At 40.2% G+C, this 25434-nt stretch overlaps 1 protein-coding gene across 2 annotated transcripts; it reads right to left on the bottom strand.

Annotated features, from left to right (window-relative positions):
- Positions 1–428: 428 nt before the first annotated feature.
- CPN1 (carboxypeptidase N subunit 1) lies at positions 429–23685 on the bottom strand. 2 transcript variants are annotated; one of them, XM_039871524.1, is made up of 10 exons: positions 23534–23640; positions 23175–23349; positions 18870–19066; positions 14169–14324; positions 11628–11810; positions 9951–10062; positions 7710–7849; positions 6040–6139; positions 3740–3858; positions 429–692 (listed from the first exon to the last, which is right to left on the bottom strand). In XM_039871524.1, exons 3-10 carry the CDS (start codon positions 19035–19037, stop codon positions 576–578), a joined length of 1095 nt encoding a protein of 364 aa, XP_039727458.1. In that variant the 5' UTR covers positions 19038–19066; positions 23175–23349; positions 23534–23640; the 3' UTR covers positions 429–575. The 2 variants fall into 2 exon arrangements, with proteins under 2 accessions (XP_039727458.1, XP_039727457.1); XM_039871523.1 differs by having other exon boundaries at positions 23175–23685.
- Between the last annotated feature and the right edge of the window lie 1749 nt (positions 23686–25434).

The following is a 25434-nucleotide window of genomic DNA, read 5'->3' as shown; positions in this document are numbered from 1 at the left end:
TGTTTTAAAAGATGCATATTATTTAAAATGGCCATGTAAGAAAATGGGTAGCTAGCTGTGGTACTAGGTGTCTGTGTGTGAAATCCTTTTGTTATCAAGAAGCTATTGGTTATTGCAATGGTCCTCTGGGATTTCAGAACTGGTCACTTGGTCTTGCTATGGAACAATATCAATGATGAATCATCTCAGCATCTCAGCCATTCATTCAGAAATCTTAAGTACCTATGATGTTGCAGACTCTGTGCTAGACTCTGGCGACAGAGGGGCCAGCTGGCCAGAACCAGTCCCTGGATGCAGTGCGGACTGGCGTGGAGCCTTCAGGACCTAAACCACACCCCCAGAATTGGAAAAATCTTACCAAATCCATGTACTACCGCAGCAGAGAGGGCCTACCCCTGGAACAGATGGAGACCATTCTGAATTGTCCTGAATATGTTTGTATTTAAATATGTCCCAGATAATAAAATAGAAGGAATGCTTCATGTAATTGGAGAACAGGGTCAAAGACTTTCCGAAGTGTTGCCTGGGGCACTGTGGATTTCAGGGACTCTGCGGCTGCCTCATCTCCTGCAGTTTTACTTGGCTGCCCGGGGCTGCACTTTCTTTGGTAAGACTCTGCTTCCAGGCCCTGCGCTGGGAACTCTCTTCGTAGGGGTTATTTGAGGGATGCTTCTCTTGAGATGGAAGTCAACCTGGAAGAACGGAAGAAGCAAGGAGAATGATGGAGTCAGTTTTCTACTTCCTGGAACTGAAATCAGAGGAAGACCTATTTGGACCCAGTTTCACCACAGTTCCAGGTTCTGAGGGCGGGGGACTAAGGAGAATTATTACAGCAACAACCCAGAGCAGCACTGGTGGTTGTCATATAGGTTTGGCTAATATTCCCTCCCCCCACACCCCCCAAAATGGTATATAATCGCTGGTGATACATAGGGAGTTTCTGGATGAACTTAATATTAATTTATTTTATATGTATTAGAAAAAAACTATACCTCAAACTATGATTTCGCCAATATTGTTGCCTGCCTAGGACAAGAATTAAGATTGATGATGCCATAATAATCCCTTTTATGTTGACTGTATGAATCACAGGTGCCGTGCTCAGGCATGCCAGTGAATGCCTCAGACTTTTGGAACTAAATTTTCCGCCATATTATTCAGAAATACAAATAGGAGATGATATAGATTATTAGTATGGAATCTTAAATTCCATTTTTCCATGCGCATTAATGCATCATTTCCAGCAATACATGGAAACGTCCGTCCCTTCTGGTCATGGCAAACAGATGTAAAGATGCTACTGACTGACAAGCTGGGATATATTGGCTGTGCAAGGGCTGTAGAAACAACCCAGAGAGCAAAGGGAAAGGGCGTGGCACAGTGTTCTAACTACACTCCCCCGAGGCATCCTTGGCTTTCAAGCCTTTGGAACAGTTTGAGCTGCTGAAGCCAGCTGCGGGTGAAAAAACTTGCAAGGAAGAGGGCTTTCGTGGAGTTATTTCCTGCCCCTTCCACAAAAATCTACAGCCAACTTTTCTTCTACTTCCCCAAAGTGGGGGAAATCAAAACCAATTGCATTGTCATTATTATTGCCCACATAGTTATGCAAGAATCTAGGAAAGAAAAACAAACAAATGAAGAGATAGAAACAATAAAACAAAGACAGAGAGAATGAAAGGAACATGACATCCGGAAGGCTGTGGGAAAAAGCAAAGGAGAGAACACTGGACTCTGCGAGGTATCTGAGTCTTAATTATAACCCTCTAGTCAATGATCTTTTTCTTTTCTCTTCCCCCAGTCAGATGGATCGCTGCTTTAGAACTGAGAAGAGAGATTCCACTGTGATCAATAAGTGGATTCTTAGTTGTTATTGTGTCTGGGAATTGAATCCAAAAAACAGATTTTTCTCCCTCTGAGTTATATGTGACACGATGATGAGTAATGTTCATTTATTTAAAGGCTATATGGCAAAGGAGGTAAAGAGGTAGAGCGCTTTACTGAAGAGGTTTTGCAATTGTTTGCATCTGGCACCGAATAGACTTGCTTTAATGCAAAACTTAGGCACACAGCTGCCAAACTATCATTTGATTTTAGGGTAAATGAGGCCCAGGGGGCATAACAAGGAAAGATAAAAAGGAAAGAGAACCTGTTGTTTGGGAAATTGGAACCAGGTAATGGGCTGCAATGGAAGCACTCTTTGCTTCCTGCCTCTGCAAGAAGTCATTTATAATATGCAAGAGGTGGGTGGAAGTGGAGGGACTGGGAGGAGAGAAAGGGAAACTCAAGAAATTTCAGAGGAATTTTCAAAGGATTTAAAGAACTCTTAACCCTGATCCTTGTGCTAAGAAAGGGGTTATGAACACAGGTTATGAGCTTCGCATGAGGCCCTATAACACAGCAGTCTCTAAGCTTTTTGGCACCAGAGACCAGTGCTCCTATGAGAATCTAATGCCTGCTGATCTGAGGTGGAGCTGAGGCGGTGATGCTAGTGCTGGGGAGCGGCTGCAAATACAGATGAAGCTTCGCTCACTTGCCCACCACTCACCTCCTGCTGTGCGGCCCGGTTCCTAACTGGCCATAGACCAGTACTGGTTTAAAGCTTAGGGGTTGGGGACCCCGGCTGTAACATACTGGCTAACGAGGTAGCCCTGAAAGGCTGACAGATTTGAATCATGGCTCCCACCAATTACTCACTATAATATTGGACAAATTTCTGATCTTTCCGAAATTTCAATTTCCTCACCCACAAATGTGGATGCTTACATCTACCTTGCAGGATTGTTATGAAGGTTACATGAGATAATTCTGAAAAGCTCTCATATAGTATCTGATACATAGTACCTCTAACTGTATTTAAAAAGACAAACTACTTGACTTGACTGCATTGAGTTAACAGAAAAAGGGGAGGGAGGGTCTAGGGTTATATAGAGAATAAACTGGACAGAATGAGGGGGCCCCAGGGAAGAGCTGACCTGTGAGGAAGCAGCCTTGTAGATGATCATTAAATAGGACTGAATTAGTGTTCACAATCACTGAGCCTCTTCAGCTCTGAGATTCTAATCTAATATAACCAAAGCTCAAAAGATCCAGGCTGTAGATGAAAAAAGTTCTTTGCTTCTTATTCTACCTATAAAAGAAAACCATGGAGGGTTTTGAATATTGGAGAGCAGCCTGTTCTCCGCTGAGGCGAGTAGGAAACAAGGCTCTCTGGGCCCTCGGGGAACCAGGAGGGGACAGAGCGCCATCTGGTGGTAGTCCTTGCCGATGGCCCAGAAGAATGCCACCCATGGGAACCCGGGTATCTGGTCAAGGTCTCTGGCATTTACAAATATTTGATGGGCACTTTCTAGGTGTCAGTCACTGTACTGCATGCTTTACATGCACTTTCTCATTTCAATCTCTTGTGAAGGAAGTATATAATCACCAGTTTATAGAGGAAGAACTGAGGATGAGAGTAATTGGGTAATTTGTCCACGGTCTGTGGACAAATGAGCTGAATTTAGAACCAGACAGCAGTTTTAATCACTACGCTATGTTAAACAGAAGAAAACAAAAAGTCAGAAGGAAGTGGGGAAGGATATAATAGGAAAATGACGGAATGAAAATTAGCGTATGAGAGTAATGAATTTTTTTTTATGGCGCAAGGGAAGCTTAGCAAAGATTAGAACTATGCAATCGGTTGTTTGTGATTTTGTATAAGTGACCTTTACAATGCGCTGTGAAGGTCCGCCTAACTCACCAGTTTTGGTTCTCCAGGACCCACGGTCACACTCACTGTCTCTGGGTCAAACCCAGGTGCTGTAGCAGTGACAGTGTAGGTACCTGGAAGCAACAGCCGGAAGTAATCGCCGTGATGACCTAAAAGTCAAGAATAGAACTCAGTCTGCTGTTTAGAAATCTGCCCCAAATTGGACCTTTATATGAAAAACAATCTGAGGGTATTAGCCGATCGCAAGCTTGATTTTTCTTAATAGCATGATGAAACTGGTTAAGATTTAAAAACGATCTTAGGCTATTGTACATAATGGGAGTGTGGGCCTCAGCTCCTGAGAAGTCGGAGTTTCGCTCTTCTCTGCACTGAGAGTATTGTGTTTAATTCTAGACTCTCTCTTTCAAAACAGACATGTCCAGTAAAGGGTCGCCGGGAGAAAGGTTGAATATCTCCTTTGCCTGGTAAAGGAGACTAAATGAGACCTCTGTTTCAATGTTCAAAAAGTCACCGTGAAGAAATGTCCACCTAAGGAAACAGGCATGAGAACTGTGGGTTTAAGTTGCAGGGAGGAAGATTTTGCTAGACAGAAGCAAAAACTATTGTGACACACAGAGCTGCCAGGAAAGGAATAGACGGCTTTATGAGATCGTGAGCACTTAAGCAGAGAGCGAATGAGGGGCCCTGGAAAGGCTACACAGGTGTTCGGTGCACAACGTGCACTCGTGTCACTGGGACTGACAACCATTGTTAGTGGTGCTGTATGTGTGTAATCTTATATTGAGCGAGAGGGCTGGACTAAATGACCACTAAAGTTCTGATTTTGAGAATTTTACATTTAATATTTTTTTCCCATCACCTCCAAAAGGAGAAAATAAAATTCAAAAGAAAGCCTATTTCTCTGTTGGCTTATATCTCTTTAGAATCAATTGTGACTATGCCTTTAAATTTTCTTGTAGGTGTACAGCAATGAACGATTGAAATAATCACTGCAATTAAGAATCAGATAGACAATAAATAATGAGAAAGTCTCTTTTCTGTCCCTTATTAAATGTCTGTAATTTACTTTAAAATGCTTTGGCAAAAGCAGGATGTCATTATACATATGTTGGATAGTTTAAGTCATACCCCAGGGCTATCATTTTCTTAACTGAGGGAGCGTTAACTAGCATTGTATCAGAAAGGCCCAATTCCAGATACAGGTATTAGGAGAGCTTCAGCTATCTTTATCTCTAATCAACACTTGGCGCTTTGCTAAGTGGTATAATGAATGTTATCAATGAGTTTATCCACTGGTGAAATGAGTAATTTATTAATGTAGCATAATGGGTGTTCAAAGTGGGCCCTTATTGGTTAAATTAGTGGTATTCAATATACGTTGATTGGCTAGACATTCCCCACCCTTGTGTGAATAGGGTATAAGAATCTAAGAAGCCCTGAAGCTCTTAGGGATGCCTGAGGTTTGATACCTAAACAGTCCTGGGTCCAGCCACTGGGCTAGAAGATTCTGGTGATCTGTTGCTTGATTATTAGGCTATAGAATTCTGCCTTTAGAATGTTGCTGACTTTGCCTTGAATGAGCCTTTCATATAGGATGTGTTGAGATCATCTTAAAGAACACATTATCTCCTTAAAGTTGAGATTTCATCGATTTAAACTGACTGTCTAAACTGTAAGACGCTTGCTTGATAATAAACGTGTGTGTGGTAGAATATGGCTGAGCCTTTCCGGTGTGGAGGTTGTGGGATGCAGGCAGACCTCAGCTGTCCCTAACCATTGGTAGCTACTGCTCTACTTTAAAACACAAAACACACAACAAAAAGTCCCTATGAGTTGTACATGATCAAATTCAGCTAGGGCAGTTTACAACACCATTGTGCCATGATATTCTGTACTATTCTAGGAGGTTCCATTAAATTTGCCCTGCAACAAGCCTATAGGATGCATCTTGCTAACTTTTCCCCGAATGGAGGTATAGCGAGAAGTCTTTGTCATGGACAAGATTAAACATCAGTTTTGTTGTCCTTTTTTTTTTTCTACCCATTTCACACCAGTATCTGAGATACTAATATCTTCAAACCCATAAAACAACACTAACAAAATGGTATGAGGAAGTGGCTCCTGATGCTGAGAGATGTTACATTTGCACCTTCCTGGTCCTTGCCTCTGATTTCACTGTTCCCACTTCTATCATCTTTTCTTCCTCCAGTCCCCTACCCCTAATGGCCTTGATGTCCTTGCTCATCTCACTGGCTTATTGGCCTCCTGATTATGCTGAAGAAGGAGAAGTAGAAGCTTCTTTCTCATCCTGCTAGGTAGTGGCCACCCACCTGAAGTGACATCATGGTTAATCCCACTGACAGAAATGACAGCCTTAGGGAGATTATTGTTATTCTCATCAAGCACCATTCCCTTGATGCCTTGGTGTACCTGTAGGAAAAAACTTACTGTAAAACTATGATCATAAAACATTTGTATTTCAGAGTCCTCAAAGTTCTTCTGTCTCATCTTTTTACATTCGATCTTCACAAAGATTATCATAATAGCCCTTAACTACTCTCTCTGTCTCTTTCCCCTCCCCAACCCTGTTCTAATAATCTCTTCTCAGTAGAGCAGTCAGAATGATCTTGTTAAAATCTAAATCAAATCATGTCATAGGTCTGCTCAAAACTCATCTTAGAGCAAAGCCCTTATGATGCTCTATAAAGCCACAGCCCCAGTTTGCTCTCTCATCTCACCTCCTACTACTCGCTCCCATATTCTCATGATTGTTTCCGTCTCACTAGTGTCCTGGCCTCAGATTTTTTTTTTAAATAAAAGTTTTTTAGATTGCGATAAAATACACATAACGTACAATTTACCATTTTAACTATTTTTAAGCGTACAGTTCAGTAGTATGTTAAACATATTCACATTGTTTTGCAACAAATCTCCAGAACTTTTTCATCCTGCAAAACTGAAACTCTATACCCATGAAACAATTTCCCATTTCCTCCTCTCCCCATACCCTGGTTACCACCATTTTACTTTCTGTCTCTATGAATTTGACTATTTGTCTTTTCGTGATTGGCTTATTTCACTTGGCATGATGTCCTCGGGGCTTATTTATATTGTAACATGTGGCAGAATTTCCTTCTTTTTTAGGGCTGGATATTTCACTTTATGTATATACCATATTTTGTTTATCCATTCATCTCTCGTTGAACACTTGTGTTGCTTCCACCTTTTGGCTAACGTGAATAATGCTGCTATAAACATAAGTGTACGAATATCTCTTTGAGACTTTGCTTTCAGTATTTTTTTAGTATATACCCAGAAATGGATTGTTGGCTCATATGGTAGTTCTATTTTTAATTTCTTGAAGAATTGCAATACTGTTTTTCATAGTGGCTATACCATTTTATATCCGCACCAATAATGTACAGGGTTCTAATTTCTCCAAATCTTTGCCAACATTTGCTATTTTCTGTCATTGTTTGTTGTTTAACAGTAGCCATCCTAATGGGTATGAGGTAGTGTCTGATTATGGTTTGATGTTCATTTCCCTAATGACTAGTGATGTTGAGCATCTTTCACGTGCTTGTTGGCCTTGTATTTTCTGTTGTGTCTTCATCGAGGAATCCTTCTTTCTCTAGACATCTGCATGTTTTTTTCCCATACCTCTTTTATAACTGTTTAAACGTTACCTTCTCTGTAAGACTTCCTTCATAGTATTTTGCATTTAACATGTTATAAAATTTATTTTGTTTATTTATTGTCTGTGTGTCTCTTCCACTAGAATAGAAACTCCATATGAGTGGGGATATTTGTTTGTTTACTCAGAATCTCCAGCATTTAGTAGTTTCTGACAGATAATTATGCTCACTAATGTTGAATGGATAGATTTTATTGGTAGAAGTTCAGATCGAGTCAGAGCAAAAAGGAGACCTGAGCCACCTTACCTACCATTGGAAAACTCTTCTCTTTCTGTAGCCATGAAGGTTAAATAATTCAACTTTACCTGTTCCAGGAACTGGATTAGGGCTTCCCGATTACCCAGCCACTCACGCTGCAATTCCTCTTGGCGAGGAAACTTGTCACAACTCAGCTCCAGCGTGATCTCAAAACAGTTGGTATGAAGATAATTAAAGTCTTGCATTCCTAGGGGAAAGAGGGCAGTAGCAGATTTGCATAGCCAGGTTCCCACCCGATGCCCCACATCAACTTTCTTTAATCACAGTTTCTCCGTATGCACCCCATTATCTTCCATTCTACTTCTTGATCTCCATTTATCCTTCTCCATAAAACCTTTCCCCAATTTCCCAGTTCACGTGCCTTTCTATCATTCCAGTTTTCTCTCTTCATAAATGCTCATTTTGTCATCTCCACCCTCAACTCTTTTCCATTTCATAACTTAAATTCACTTCTCGTCCCTCTTAGCATCCCCAAAGTCCTCTTATTAGCCACATCTTAACATTATTAGTCTGTGCACATGTACTACTTTCCGGGGGACAGATTTCCCCTTTGAACTATGATGTTGGTCAGACCTGGGAGGGTAGGGATGAGACAGATATCTCGTTTTCACATCCCTCTTCGTACCTGAGAACATAGCACTAACCTGAAAAATAGTTATCCAAGATAAACAGACTCCAGAAAAAGCAGAAGGCAGCTAGATTTTTCTCTATCGAACACTTGTTTGTTTCTATCTTCTATATTATTCCATTAGATCAATTATTTCCAAATATATTTCTGATGATTAGAATGGTGTTTATATCACAAATTTACTTGGGTTATCCATTTAAAAAAATTATCCGTTTAATCAACTTGCACCTGCTAGCTAAGCCAAAGCATGCAAACAGCCATTACAGAAAGAATGAGGAAAGTTGAAAAACAACTATAGCCTGTTACATTGGTTCTCTCTCTGCATCAGAATTACCTGGAAGGCTGCACCTTCCAGTCAAATACAGATTGCTGGGTCTTAGCCCCACAGTTTCTGACTCAGAAGATATGGAGTGCGACTCCCAAAGTTACATTTTTAACAAGTTCTAGATAATGCTGAGGATGCTGGTCCAGAGACCACACTGTTGGAATAATCATTTTGATGTACTTAATGACCTTGAAGTTGTACCAGATTAATTTGGGGCAATGATTCTCAGCGGAGGTATGGCCCATGCTTTTACAGAGGATGGGAAGGGAGGGGGAGGAACAAGTATAATTTTAAAAAGTATACTTGATATTTTATATTTTGGAGGGAAAAAAAGAACTATTGCTGTCCTGATGCAAACTAAAGAAAGTAAAGTTCAACAGAGTCTCCTTGCCTTTTGTTCAAGTGAATTTTCAGCCACCTAACCTTCTTCCTCCCCACTCTTTACAGGACCAGCCATCAGCTCAGTCCTCACCAGAGAGCTTTCTACTACACGGGCTCTGGGCAGGTCAGGTTTGAGAGGATGGGGAAAGACAACTGCTAAAACATGATTCCAAAAGATCCCAGCTTCCTGCTTCAGCCTCTTCCCTATCCTTAGCTTCCTTATCTACTGAAGGTTCATAAACAGAGGTTCTATCTCCACTCCGAGGGATGGCAAAGGCCCAAGGAGTAGAGAGAGAAGCCTCTTGCTGGAGGTTTCTGCTACATTATCAATGGCCAATGTCCTGGCAAACTCCTGCTCATGAGAGATGGGCTGGCAGGGGACAGAGCATACACCAGAGGAACCGTTTGTGTCCAGGCCGGCTCCTCTGCTCATCTGTCCTATGTGAAGCATAATTCCATGGTAGTGAGAAAACGCCTAACATTTATAAGCCAGGAATTTCTAAATGCTTCATGTGCATTATTTTATTTAATACTTACATCAAAATTATGAGGCAAGTATTGTTATTCTTAATGTACAGATAAGGAAACCAAAACTCAGAGAGGTTAAGTAATTGGGCTGAGCCACATAACAGGTAAATGAGCAAACTGGGTTTCAACCCAATATACCCTTGAAGCCCACACTTAACCACTTGACTACATATTTTCCCTCCTATGCCCTAATCTATTGTGTAAACCACCAGTTTTAAAAGACCACGAGGTGTCCCTACCTTAATTTTAATGAACTGCAAAATGATTAAATGCTAACTTAAGACTTTGCCATTTTCAGATCTCTATTTGAATGCGAAATTCGATAGTATTTCTGTTGTTTCCCTGAGGAAAAAAAAATTTTAGAAAGAGAAACGAGCCCTACTCTACTTCAGCTCACAGCACTGTTGCACCCAGGCCTCTCCTCACCCTTGCTGAGAGAATACCAGGAAGCCCCATTGGTGATGCCATCTGGGAAGTAGTCCCCACAGTTCCAGCCCTGATGCATCCATCCATGTGCATAGGAGTAGACCTTGGCCAGCTGTAGGAAAAGTGGGCAGAAGTGACCATGGGTGTTCCCAACCCATATGGCAACGCTCATACTCAGAAAAGTAGAGTGAAGCCAAGAAATCCCACTAGGTATAAACAACTGATTATTTGCCTTAGTGAAGAAAATACCAGCAGACATAAAGATATGTGTGTGTGTGTGTGTGTGAGTGTGTGTGTGTATGGTGAACTAGAGTTAGAAAACCTGTGTTCTGAGTTTTCCACTCTCTTGGGGCTAAATGTCTCCAAGTACAAACCGCAGGATGGCATTAGATGATAATAAGCTCCCTTCTAGGTGTACCATTTTCTCTTTTTTAAATTTATTTTCCAATTATAGTTGACATATACAATATTATATTAGCTTCAGGCGCACGACGTACTGTTTGGGTGTTTGTCTACCCTATGAAGTGATCACCTTGGTAAGTCTAGCATCCATCTGACACCATACATAGTTCTTACAATACTAGCGACTATATTCCTTTTGCTGTACTTTACATCCCTGTGACTATCTTTGTAATTGGCCATTCATTCTTTTTAATCCTTTTCTAGGTTTTCCATTTTCTAGCTGAGTTTTGTAAAAGAAAAGAACAAATAAGATAGTTCTTGGTTTTGTCCGTTTGTTTGTTTCTTTGTTTTTAGGCAAAGCAACCCTTGGTTGACAGATTGCAAGGAACTTGTCAGGTTACAATCTCTTATTTTTTAATTTTTTTATGCCTACAGCACCTGATCTTCCTAGGTCATCTTCCATCCAAGTACTAACCAGGCCTGACCCTGCTTAGCTTCCAAGATCAGACAGGACGAGTCTTGTTCAGGGTAGGATGGCCATAGACTAAGAGAACCATGGTTTATGGGTGAGAGATGCATGTTGAAGGGAGAGGAATATGTTTAGAATCTCTATTAATTCTTTTTCATTACTATTTTATAACAGTGAACAAAGAGAGATTATTGGAGAAGAATATATCACAGTATACTTGCTTTGCCAAGAAACAATTGGTGTTATTCTCTATGCAATTCATTAATTGATGAATTAATAATTAATGTTGTTGTAATTATCATAATTAATTAATGTTATTAATTTTATTTATATAAATTATGTTCTTAATATATTAACTATAAAATAATTTGTTAATTTTATTCTATTGCTGTTTCGAACTATTATGTAAATCTTTTTTTACATGCATGGTCTATTTTTCATTAATACAGCCACACTACCATAAAATTACAAGTTAGAGTCTCCCAAATTCACATTTAATGCCACTTGCTTATCACCAGCACTATTAATCTTTTGGCATATTTCTTGTTTGTCATCAGATTAAATACTTTTTTACACTGTAGTAATTGTACTACAAAGCTTTCCTATACATTTACTTTTTCTTGAATTTATGGCTTATACTCAAAACAAAAATGTAATTTACTAGAGCATAAGCTCCTAATGAGCAAGTAGTGTTTTCAATTATTTTCTGTGGATCTGTGCGTAATCTGGTCCTGCATTATTGACTTGACCTGTGTTACTCTCCTAAGCCCCAAGTTCATGGCCGGACAAGCTACTGTTTTGCATACCTTCTGGAATAGCTTGTCATCCGGCGTGGGGGTATTGGCAGTGCGACGGAAACCTCGGACCCGATGCTCCAGGGACTTGTCATATGGGTAATTGGCCACCACTGCTCCTCCATGGAGATTGGCAGAAAGAATAAAGTTGAAGGAGCGTATCCACTGGATCACAGCCCGGGTCTCAGGTTCCACCTGAGGAGAGAGGAGAGCTTGGCGGAGAAGCTGCAACTGACGGTACCAAATGGCCGTTCATATAAGTTTGCCAGGAAGTGGCCTGAGGCAGTAGCATGTCTGAATAAGACAGATATGAGAAGTGTAGATGGAGAAATTTTGATCTTTCGCATGATAATTTTAAATAAGTGGATGAAACCCTTTTTCAAAATGTCACCTTATGTAGAATCTTGACGTACAAAATAGATAAGAAGAGAGCATTTAGGGCACTGAAACCCTGGTGAATGATACTATGATGGTGGATACGTGTCATGATACATTTGTCCAAACCCATAGAATGTACCACATGAAGAGTGAACACTAATGTAAACTGTGGACTTTGTGTGATAAAGATGAATCAACATAGGTTCATCACTTGTGACAAATGCACCACTCTGGTACGGGATGTTGCTGATGAGAAACGGGGTAAATGAGAACTCTCTGCCCTTTCTGCTCAATTTTGCTGTGAACCTTGAATAGCTCTAAAAATAAAGTCTATGAGAGAGAGAAGGGAAGAGAAAGAGAGAGGGTGAGACAGACAGACAGACACCCTAGCTTGGCCTCTCTTTGGCCCCTAAGAAAGCATTCTCCAATTTATCCACTGTTCCAATGGTTTCTGAGGTGCCTTTGCAGAAATTTAGGGCTCTGGTAAATAAATCTGAAAAAATGCTGGTTTAAAGTCATCGTTTTCAACTTCCTCCTTAACCCAACACATCTGCTGTAATGTTGACATGTGGAGCCCACTTCTGTGATCATACCCAAATTTCATGGATTAGAAATAGTGTAATATGGGCCAGTCTTGGCTAATTAGTGAAATTCCACCCTTTCTATTGCATATTATAGTGCTAGTGAGTGGCATCTAAGGAAAGCCTTGCATCCACTTGGACTTGCAGTATAAGTAAATAATTGACAGTCCTCGATGTTCTTCCTCCTCTCAGGATGGATGTGCTTAGAGGTTATGTGGTGTCAATGTGTTAATGGCTCTTCCTGGGCACAGGCCCCATCTTTCCTATCCCAGGGAGAAGTGGGTGAATAGGGATTGATTTTCACCCAATCAGAATGGATATAATACCAAGGGTGCCAGTCCTGCTTCACGACCAGGGCTCAGCCCTTTTGAAGCAGTCCTTTCTCTGTGACCTCAGCCTCTCTCCATTAGAACAAAACCAGCCTCTCACTGTTCCTCCCCCTCAAGGCTGTCCCACCAGGAGGAAGAGAGACTTATTTCTCATTCTCTTTTTTTCTTCTAAGATTCAGAGAGTGGAGCAAGTGAGAATCTAATTAATTAGCTCAATTGCTTTATTTTACTTCAATAAGCTGATAAATTAAAACACTCTTCTGGCTGGATATGCTGACTAGTACAAAGATATTTTTGATTTATTATTTACTTGAGCCAAGAGTATAGCTGCTGTATAAAATCTAAACATGTCAACGTGACTTTTGTTTCATTTCCAACTGAGACTATTCCATCTAGAAAACTCCAAATAGAAAGCCTTACATCTCTTTTTCTGTTTCTCTCCCCAGTCTCTAAATTTACATGTTCACAAACAGTGTAAAAACAGAGTGGCAGTGAAGCTCTGAAGACGACAGTAGTTATTCCTGAGAGCAGGCAGAAACCTTCATGCTGTGGGGGTGGCACCACAGGACTCCTGGGGAGAAGGGCCTGAGAAGATCGGGTGGGATCTTCTGACAGAGAGAGAAAGGGAAACGAGTGTGGTAAAGTGGTCAAGGGTCAAATAAAGAAGGAAGAGGAAAACTATAAGGGTGAGACTCTCTGAACTTCTTTCTAAAGCTAATTGATGAGCATATAGTTCATCACATGTAAGAGAGATTTCTCTATAGAATGCTAGAGTTCTGTGTCAACAGTACAGTGTGGTAGAAAGAACTTTGGATTAGGAATTGGAAGACCTGGGTTTTAACTCTGATTCCATCAATTACTAGCTGTGTGGATTTAAGTTTTTCTTACCTATAAGCGTAACATCTATAAAACAGGGACGGATAACACTGTTTGATGCATTCACCATACAATACTAGAATAATCAACTGAAACACTAGCTAAGAATTGTGTAAGATTGTAAAATATTGTTTCACCTCCTTCATTACCATGGCCATTAAATATTGTTTCACCTCCTTCATTACCATGGCCATCAAACATTGTGTGAGCAGGAGCTCCATGGAAGGCCTTATGCTAGGGGAGGGAATAAAGGTAAAGAGTCATAAGGCACAATTATTATTGCTTTGGACACATTAACATGGAGTTAATGCTTAATTCTTGCTTGTTTAGTGATACGAGGATTGCTAGAAGAAATTTACCAGTTTCTGTATGCAAATTTCTTCTCATACCTGACTTTTCCAGTTATCTGGAAGGGGCAAATGGTGGTTGGGGCCTCCATACTTCTCATTGTAGTAGATGTAGGTGTTGAGGTCGGGGAAGTTGCGGTTCAGGTCCACTCCATTTGCATTGTTCCTGCCAACCAGATACCCAGAAATGTCTGGGCCCTGGGGGAAAATGGAGAGACAAAAACATGAAGTTTCAGAATGGATCCTATGTTTGAAGAACACCATACAGTTCTTTTTAGGTATTGGCTTAATCTATCAAACAATATAGCATTTTCTTTTTTAACTTATCCAAAGCCTCAGTGGCATGGTTCAGGTTTCCCTGTGGACCACGTGCTGGAGGTAGAGATCTCAGAATAAGCTCTAACAAGAGTAGGATGTTTCAGGATGAAACCCCCTAGTTTTTAAAAACAGCTTTACCGAGATATAACTTACATCCCATAAGATTCACTTGTTTTAAGTGTTCAATTCAATGAATTTTAGATGCTTACAGAGTTGTACAACTACCACCACAATCTAATTTAAGAACGTTTCTATCACCCTAAAAAAAAACTCATGTCCATTTACAGTCACTCCTCATTTTTCCTTCAGCCCTAGGTAATAACTTTTTATCTCTATAGATTTGCCTTTTCCAGACATTCACATATGTGGGATCGTACATTATATGTTTGGTTTTTTTCACTAGACAATGTTTTTGAGGCTCTTCCACATTGGAGCAAGTATCAGTACTTCATTCTTTTTTATAGATAAATAGTTCCATTATATGAATTTATCACGTTTTGTTTACCCATTTACCAATTAATAGACTATATTAGTTTCCTAGGGCTGCCAAAACAAATTACTACAAACTTGGAGGGTAATAACAACAGAAGTTTATTCTCCCACAGTTCTGGAGGCTGGAAGTCTGGCATCAAGGTGTCAGCAGGGCCATGCTTGCTAAAGGCTCTAGGGGACGATCCTTCTTTGTCTCTTCTAGCTTCTGGCAGTCGCCTCCAATCCTTGGTGTTCCTTAGCTCGTAGATGCTTCCAATTTCTGCTTCCATCTTCCCATGGCCTTCTCCCCCATCTGTTTGTGCTGCTGTATAAATTTCTTTCTTCTTATAAGGACGCCAGTCATATTTGATTTAGGGTCCACCCTAATCCAGTATGACTTTATCTTAACCTGATTACATCTGCAAAAACCTTATTTCCAAATAAGGTCACATTCATAGATTCAAGGTGGATATGAATTTGGGGGGATGTTATTCAACCCAGGACATGGACATCTGGGTGGTTTCCACTTTGGGGCTGTCGTGAATAATGCTGTTATAAAAATTCGTGTATAATTCTTTGTGTGGACATACGTTTTCCTTTTCCTTGGGCGGATGGATACCTAGTAGTAGAACTACTGGGTGGTAAGGTAAATCTATGTTTAACTTTTCCAGAAATGCTAAACTGTTTTCCAAAGTGGCTGCACCATGATAAACCCCCCTACTACTTTTTATAATTTAGTATCCTTGCTTATCTTCCTTATGAGCAATATCAATCTCATGCTTACACTTCAAATTTCTCTGCTCACACTTCAAATTCTCTCATTTATTTGGTTATATATTCATTCATTCACCCATTTGGTCAACCAACATTTATTCCAGTCCATCTTCCATACACTCTCTGATAGACACTGGGGAAAGAAACAATGAGAGAGTATTATTCTAGCATTCTAAGAATTCATATTATACATGAGGAGATAAATATTTACATACATAACTAAAATATATAAAGCAGTAGAAAACAGATATGTGCAAAGGCCTTTGCCAAATTGAAATTCCATTTAATGTTTTGGGTGGCATTGGAGAAGGGGAATAGTCCCCTGGACTACGGGAGCCCTGTGGACTGAGAGAGCAGAGCCCAGTTTGGTGGCTGTTCCTTGAAGAGGGCGAATGGTTCGATGCCAGACAGCTAAAATCTCACAGATATACTACCGGTCACATAGTTTTCTAAGAAATCTTAGTTTTCTCAGATTTCTTCATTTTTCATGGCATCTTGCTCATATTTTATTTTTAGATTTCACCAAGAACAATTTTTTTTTTTTTGAAGTCCTCTTACATTTTCTACATCAGTTCTGCCCAGCGAAAAACATTTATCTGATTTTTCTGTTTGGAGTTTGATTTTTCACTTCTATAAGATAATGATTTTTCTTATTCTTCTAGAGGTTTTTCACTCCTTGCTTATTCACATCAACATAGCTCTTACCTGTGTCCATATTAAGAGTTTTATTAATTTACCTATTGGAATTACTGCTCACACTGGGTCATTAGTTAAGCAGGCAAGTAAAGGATTCCCTTAACAGTGGGTTCACATAAACAGGGTTGGTGGTGTATTAGTTTCCTATTGTTGCCGTAACAAATTATCACAAATTTATTGGCTTAAAACAGCACAAGTTTATTATCTTTTGGAGTTTTGGAGATCTGAAGTCTCACAGGACTAAAACTGAGGTGTCAGCAGGGCTGCGTTCCTTCCACAGGCTCTAGGGGAATGTGTTTCCTGACTTTTCCAGCTTCTAAAGGCCACCCACATTCCTTGGTTCATGAGCCCTTCTTTCATCTTCAAAGCCAGCAGCATAACATTGAAACCTCTGATTCTGACCTTCTGCCTCCTTATTTCACATCTAAAGGACCCTCGTGATTGGTTATACTAGGCCCATCCAAATAATCCCATATATTCTAAGGTCAGTTGACTAGCAACCTTAATTCCCCCTTACCACGTAACGTGACATATTCTCAGGCCCAGGGATTAAGACTTGGACATCGTTGTGGGGAGGCGAGGGCATTCTTCTGCCTTACCCACAGGTGGCTTTAAAGTTTGGTGACCAGGCAGGTCTTCCCTGTGAAGGTTTCTTATAGGTATGACAGGTAGCTCTGGGAGTTTGAGAACCCAATGGGTCTTTTCTTGGGTTTGGGCTCAAGATCTGCACCCTCTGAGCAAGTATACAACAGGGGAGTGGAGATGACTGGCTCCCCAAAAATGGCTATAGAATTTAGTGGGCTGGCAGGGGTTCTCCCCACTTCCTCCCACTCCACCTCATCCCACTAGAGATCTGAGAATTTCTCCGGTTTTCTTACTGCAGTACAAGGATTGGCCAAGAGAAAGAGAGCAGCCAGGCTGGGGTTCTCCCCTACACGTCTTTTGAATTTTTCTGCTGTTTTGGGAACTCAAGTCTTGAGGCATGTCAGTATGCGCCTGTCTGATTTCCAGTGGAGGGTCAAAGTTGTCTTTTCTCATTTGTTCAGTCATGTCAGCAGACAGTTGTGAGATGGCAAGGGTCAAATTTGTGTTTGGTTCAACATCTTGGCTCCGCTTCCCTCCCTGCCTCTACTCCCCGCGGCCTCAGGTAGGTTTAAAAATACTCTTGGGATGGGCTGGTCATGGAAGGACAGATACTGAGTGACTCTACTTATATGGGACCCTGTGGTCAGATTCATGGAATTAGGAAGTGAAGGGTGGTTGCTAGGGGCTGTGGGGAGGGAGAAATGGGGACCACTAAACAATGGGCATAAAATTGCGGTCGAGCAGGATGAGTAAGTTTGGGAGATCTGCCGTACAACATTCTACCTATTGTCAATAATACTGCATTGTACACTTAAAATTTTCTTAAGAAGATAGATTTCATCTTGAATATTTTTACCACAATAAAATATTTTTTTAATTTATAGTGAAGTCTAGCCTTAAAAATGAAAAATTTATCATCTACTCCAAATAAACATATTTTTAAATTAAAAAAAAGTTTCAATTTACAACACCTCTCAAAAAAAAAAGGAAAGAAAGAAAGAAAGAAAGAAAGAAAGAAAGAAAAGAAAGAAAGAAAGAAAGAAAGAAAGAAAGAAAGAAAGAAAGAAAGAAACCCACAAATAAACAGATCAGGATTAAATATAGCTTTTGAAGGAATATATCATTGTGTGAGGCAGGTGCCTGGTTTTACCCACTGAAAATACTAATTCGGTAGATTGAGAAGGGGAATGGGGCGATCTGGGAATATGTATTTCAAAAATCTTCACTTAAGATTCTGATGCACAGCCACAAAAAGTATCACCACTTTAAAGTTAGGCACACTGACATTTTGTATTTATGTTAGGAAATAAAGTAAAAGCCCACAGACATTTTTTTTCTTATCTCTCCCCAGCAAATATAACTCTAAAATGAAGAATTTAAAAAGCTGAGTACTATACTAGTAAAGGAAAACAACCTACAGAATATAAGAAAGTATGAAGAATCTCGAATTAACCCCTTACTCCGCAATTCCGGGAAATGCTCAATCTTCCTAATTCCCCACTCCCCAAATGCAAACGTGTCTTGTGGGAGCCAGTAGAGTATTTAGGGTTCCAAGCTAAAAGTCAGGGAAGGAGGTCTATTTTGCAATATCCCTTCATGCCTGTATAGTATTTTCCAGTTTACAAAGTATTGTCACAAATATTGCCTCATTGATCCTCCCAGTGAAAGAGAGGTCAGCTGAAAAGGTGTCGAGGTCACCTGGAAAGGAAGCTCAGAGAGAGCCCACATTCATGGCGTAGGGTGCCAAAGGACTGAAGCCAAGTGTTCATACTCGATTATATTTCTATTGGTTTCTTCTCTATTACATAATGACATTGACAGTGGAACAGAGAAGATACATTGTCTACTGGTTTGCACTTTATTCCTTAAGATGGCTTTATTCACCGCAAGGCTCAGTACCTGGGCGGCGGCCACCTCGTAGCCATCTGGGTTCATGGACGGCAGGATGTGAATGCGCGTGCCCTCCACTAGCCGGACGATGCGCTGGTTCCCGTTCCGAAACTCCTCACACAGGAACTCCGACAGCTGCAGCAGCAACTCGCGGCCCAGCACCTCGTTGCCATGCATGTTCCCTACGTACTTGACTTCTGGTTCCACTGCGAGCGTGAGAAAAACATGCAGGAAGATAAAAGATGGGGAAAGCTTGCAAGTTGATTCCTAATCTTGCAAAGGGACCTTTTTCCTCTTTGTCAGTAATGGATCAAAGAGAATCTCATACTTCCGTTGGGTCTTTTCCAATAATAATTCAAACAAATTGCAATTACAAATGCTACAAAACTTCATGCCAGGAATAATAATGACTACTGTTTATTGAACTCCTACTGTGTACTAGGCATTTATGCTCACTATTGGTAATCTTCACAGAAAACCCCTCAAGTGGACATTTTTAGCCTCAGGATGAGGATACTGGAGAGGCATGAGGTTATACTTGTCTGAGGTCATCTAGCTAATTAATATGATGGAGACCAAAGCCCAGAGAGTGGTTACAGTAGCTCCCTGCTGTTTAGAGACAAGTTTTTTCAGGATAAAAGTGGTTTTTTTCCCCAAGATCTGATCACATAAAGTACTCTAGGTTATAACATAACAGTTCTTAATTATCTTAGTTGGAAACTTAATTTTCCTGGTAGGAAACTAAAATCTCTCCTTCATATCTGAGAACATTGTGTTTCGAGACACAGAGTAGGAAGGAGTGTACCTACGTCTTATTCCTTAATCTTCTCTTTGGCTAGGTTCACTGTTCAACTGAAGTAAGAATTGAGGTCATGAAAAGAGCGTCTGGAACCATTTAAAGTAAATCGTTCTTGAACCCTTTTAAAAGGAAGGGGGAAAGCTCCGGCCAAGTGATTTCCTCTCCATCCTCCATGATTTCCCTTCTACCCACCTTCCTGCCTCCATGACTTTTCTGATTCTTGACTTCTTCCTCTCCCCATTTCCAAATCTTCCTTAACATCCTTGTGGGCTCTGTGAAGCCAACTTGAGTTCTGTCTGCTGGGAGTGAACTTGCTGTCGCACTTCCCTTTTATGATACGTACCACTTTCTACTATTTCACCCAGCTTTGCACATGTCCTACTTTCTTTACTGGACCTGGCCTTTGCAATGTATGCGATTTTTAATTTTCTTTAGGATGTGATTCATTGTTATTCGTCTCAGTATACCTACAGCCATCTTTCCTAAAGGAATGTCTAATACCCAAAAGGATCATGTAGTGCATTCTCCATAATGCAGAGCCTTTGATCTTAGTGCATTTCCTTAATCTTAGATTATGTCTTTCTTACTTTTCCTTTTTAATTAATTAATTAATTAATTAAGTTTTTTATGGTGACATTGGTTAACGAAATCCAGTAAGTTTCAGCTAAACATTTTAACAGGAAGGCATATATATTTACATTGTGTGTTGACCTCCCATAGTTAGATTTCTTTTTGTCACCACTTATATGACCCCTTTTACGTCATCTACCTCCCCTCTCCTCCCTTCCCCCGACTCTGGTTTTCTTACTTTCTTCGTGTAAAAATATCCCTTCTTTTAGGCAAGAATGGTGATAACAGATGGCAGGTAGTATTCTACATCTTTGAGCAGTAAAATAAAATTTGGGAAAAAAAAAACTATTTTAGTCCCCTCCAATCTCTCTTATTTATTAAAAAAAAAAATTGGTTTTAACGTCTGTGAAATCCAAAAGTTGGCAACCACTGCCCCGTAGAAATTAGCATAGTGCCTTGCACTTAGTAGGTGGTCAAATTCTTTTGTCTATTTTCAATATATGCAAAATATAACCACTTCTCATAACAACCACTGCTATCATCGTGGTTCAAGCCCCCAGTCTAACACCTGGGTTATTACAATAAATTTCCTCCTTGAACTCCTTGCATCTGCCTAGTTCCATTAAAGCATATTCTCCTGAGTCAGGAGTCTGCAAACTTTTTTCTGTAAAGGGTCAGGCAGGAAATACTTTGGGCTTATGGGCTATATTGTCTTTGTCACAGCTACTCAACTCTTGCAGCAAAAGCAACCACAGACAATACTAAAATAAATAGGCAAGACTGTATTTCAAAGAAACTTCATTTATCAAAAAAGGTAATTAACTGGCCCTAGGGCTGTAGTCCGCTGAACCCTGTTCTGAGTGATCTTTAAAGTTTTTAAGTCAGATCATGTCACTCTTCTGCTTAAAACCCTTCAGTGGTTTCTTGCTTCACTCAAAGGAAAAGCCAGATCTTTACAAAACCTGTAACACCGTACAGGATCTCCTCCTGCTTGATTTCCCTGACCGTACTGCTCTGATCTAGTCTCTTGCTCTCCCATCGTTCACTCTGCTGGAGCTGCAGGAGCCTCCTTGCTGTTCTTCATACATGCCAAGCATGCGCCTGCTTTTTTCTCTGCCTGCAGCATTTTCCTCTCCGATATCAGTATGGCATGCTCTATCACATGCTCAATAAAGAAGATTTTCCTACCTCCATCCTCCACTCAATCCATAGTCCTCCACAGCATTCCCTGTCTTTCTTTCCTGGTTTATTTTCTCTATAGCACTTATTTTCTTCCGATATAATATATATTTACTTAGTTACCCATTTATTGCCAGTCTTACCCAGCTAGAATTAAGGCCCTGAGGGCAAGGTTTTTGCTTTATTCTCTGTTGCATATTCAGAGTCTACAAAAGTGCTTGTATATAGTAGATAATCAGTAATACTTGTGGAATGAATAACAAATGAATGAAAGGAATGAACTGATGAACAGCTAAATTATAGGCATCGGAGAAAAGAAGGATCGATGAGGGCTAAATAGTATAAAAAAGTTTCAAGGAAGGCTTGGATGCTAGAAAGTAGAGGAGGCACCAGGAAGGGGGTGCAGAGTGAGGGGCTAACTCTATAATGCCCATTAGCACCCACGAGCTTCCACAATGAACAAACAACTTGAGTAAAACCAGGTGCTCGCTATGCAAGTAGAGTTTCAAAGCGAGGCCCTTGTCCTCACTTAATCACAGTCTTCCTTTCCCCCACTGTACCCTCCTCTCTGACCTTGTAATATTCTGAAGTTGTCATGGACAGAATCCACTGGCTATGAGATTGTCAGTGAAGGTTTTTAAGCAAGGGATTGAGAAGATTATATCAGTATTTAGGGAAATTATCCAGGCATTTCTGTGCTAAATGCAAGGTTCAAAGAGTGGTGGCAGTTAGGAGTTAGGGGGTCAGAAGGAACCTGGGGCAATAATTTCAGCAGACTGTGGCAGAGTGTTGGCTAAGGTGGAGGGTATGGAAGTGGAATGGAAAAGAGAGATTTGAAGTTGACAGTTTGAAGGAGGAACTGACGTAACTTGAATGTCACAATTGCTATAAGTGAAGCAACGAGAAATTAGAAACAACTTAGGTCTATCAATATATCCACAGTTAAATACAACCATGCAATGAAATATTATGCAGCCAAATGATGATGTAAATCTACATTTACAGACCTGGATGCTATTCACAAAAGACTATAAAATGAGAAATGTAGTTTATAGTATGATTCCAATTTTATAAAAGAAATTATGTGTGTATGTAAGGGAGGTTCAATATGCATAGGAAAAATTCTAGAAGGGTGTACACAAATATGTTAACAATAGTCATCTGTGAGTGATGGGATTATGAGTGAGTTTTCTTTCCTTCTCTAATTTCTAATTTTAATCCAAACATCGATTGCTTTTTATAACTGAAACGAACTAACAAAAAAATAACCCAATGAATAAAACTAATACCTCAGGCCTCAAACCCTCTCCAGGATACCCTTCTCTACCCCATTCTCATTCCCACCCCAAAACATCCCTAAACCTTTCAGTTTCCTGACAGAACTAGAAGAGCTGATTGTTTCTGCTTATGTCTCCTGAGGCATTGGACAGGGAAAGACAGAATAATAGCAAGGGGAAAAGAGGGGTCATAGGAGGAATGGAAGGGGTAGGATGGGAGAAGGGAAGAAGACTCATCTTTTACAATTAAGGTCTTGAGCAACTAGAACCCAAAGAAGAAGAATGAACTGGAGCCTGAACTGGTGTTGCAGCTCCCCAGAGGCAGGGGCTATTTGAGGGCTAAGCATAGGTTGAGGAAGAGGTGATACTTTCTAGGTGGAGGGGTCTGCAGACCTCCCCAGGACCCCCCTCCCGACCCGCATCCCTGATCACTGCATTTGTAAAGGAAGGGTCCAGCCCTACACACTCCAAGAATTGCTCGAGGCTTACAAGGCTCGTGGATTCCGGGGTAGTCGCTGAATTCCAGCACGTAGAGGTGTCTCCCCTTCACACTGCGCCCGATGCTGTAAACCCGCGTGATGTAGGGGCATTCGTTGTGCACCTTGTACAGCGTCCGTACGAGGTCATCATAGCGGCTGTGGCGAAAGGTCACCGGGGCAACCAACTGGAAGAGGAGGAGGTGGAGGAAGACTGAGAGCAGGCCTGACATCTTGCTGGGCTTTTTCAAAGAGAACCACTGAAATGGGCCCCACCTCTCCCAACAACCTGGCTTCTTCGCCAATCAAAATACAAGGGCTGGGAACCAGCTCTTCCTAGTTTCCCACCAGTAAACACCAGGGTGACAGCACCTGGGAAGGAAGTTCCCAACTGTCCCATCCAAAGCTAGAAATTATTTATGTAGCTCTGGAATAGCCACTCATCTCTCCTCCCCCATTTCTCTGCTTCTTCTAATGCAGGAAAATCTTTTGAAAGGTTTTGCACTCCCCCAGATTGACTAGTTTCACTGATTCTGGTTTACCTATTAACTGGACTGTAAACAGGCTTCAATAAATAGCTGCTTATAACCCTTTGATTCCCAGGGAATTTTGAGAAACTTGGCCTATGCTAGTTCCCTATATTACAGTTTAAAAAGGTGTATTAAAAGAGACTTCTCTGTCCCCTTCCATTCATCCCACATACTGCTGCCAGACTATCTTTCTGAAGCACAGCTTTGTCTTGTCCCTTTTCTCTTCAAAAATCTTTCACCAGATATCACTGAGAAAATGAATTTTAAGTCATATATCCGATAATATATCCAGAATACATCAAGAATTCTTACAACGCAACAATAAAACAAACAACCCACTATAAAAACGGGCAAGAGATTTGAATAGACATGTCATTAAAGTAGATATATGAATGGCAAATAAGCACATTTAAAGACGTTCAACATTACTGGTCGTTAAGGAAGTGCAACTTAAAACCACAGTGAAATATCCCATTATGTCCACCAGAGCAGCTATAATACAAAAGACACAATAACAAGGGTTGGTGAGAATAGGGAGAAACTAGAAACCTCATGTATTGCCAATGGGAATGTCAATGGGGCAGCCACTTTAGAAATAGTTTCTTATAAGGTTAGATGTGCACTTACTATATAACCAGCAATTTCACTTCTAGGGATCTACCCAAAAGAAATGAAAACATATGTCCACACAAAAACTTGTATGTGAATATTCACAGTGGTATTATTCACAATAGATAAAAAGTGGAACTGATTCAGATATTCATTAACTGAAGAGTGGGTAGACAAAATGTGGTATATCCATACAATAGAATATCATTTGACAATGATACATTGTACAACATAAATGAACCTTTACTTTATTATGCTCAGTGAAAGAAGTCAGACACAAAAGACCAAATATCATATGATCCAGTTCATATGAAATGTTTAGAAAAGGCAAATACACAGAGACATAAAGTAAATTAGAGGTTGCATAGGGCTGGGAGTGGAAAGGGAAAGCAACTATAAATAAGCACAAGATTTCTTTTCAGGGTGATAGAAGTGTTCTAAGATTAAATTGTGGTGATTCGACAGCTCTGTAAATATACCAAAATTCATTGAATTGTATACTTAAAGCAGGTGAATATTATGGTAGACAAATTATATCTCAATAAACCTGTTTTAAAAAAAAAAGAAATAAGTACAGTTCCCCAAAAATTAACTATAAATTTACCTTACAATCCAACAATTCCATTTCCGAGTACCTACTCAAAAGAACAAAGACTTCTATACAAGAATGCTCATAGCAGCATCATTCGTAATAGCCCCAAAGTAGAAACCACTCAAATGTCCATCAACTGGTGGATAAATAAAATGTAATTTATTTGTACAATTGACCACTGTTCGGCTATAAAAAAGAATAAAATGCTAATACACATTACAACATGAATGGACTTCAAAAACACTATGCTAAGTGAAAGGAGTAAAATATAAAACATATTGCGTGATCTTATTTATCTGAAATCTCCTGCCAAAGTAATCTTACAGAGACAGAAAGTAAAATAGTGGTTGCCTGGGGCCGGGAATGGAAATAGGGATTCACTGTAAACGGGCATGAGTGATCTTGGTGGAGTGATGAAGATATCCTAAAACTGGATGGTGGCGATGGATGCACAACTCAATAAATTTACTAAAAGTCATTGAATTGTACACTTTAAATGGGTAAATTTTATATGTAAATTATATCTCAATAAAGTTATTAAA

This window comes from Pteropus medius, unplaced genomic scaffold (assembly GCF_902729225.1).
Source record: "Pteropus medius unplaced genomic scaffold, Ma_sr-lr_union100, whole genome shotgun sequence".
Lineage (NCBI taxonomy): Eukaryota > Metazoa > Chordata > Mammalia > Chiroptera > Pteropodidae > Pteropus > Pteropus medius.
The sequence above is the reverse complement of the archived record's forward strand: the minus strand, read 5'-3'. Positions and strand labels throughout refer to the sequence as shown.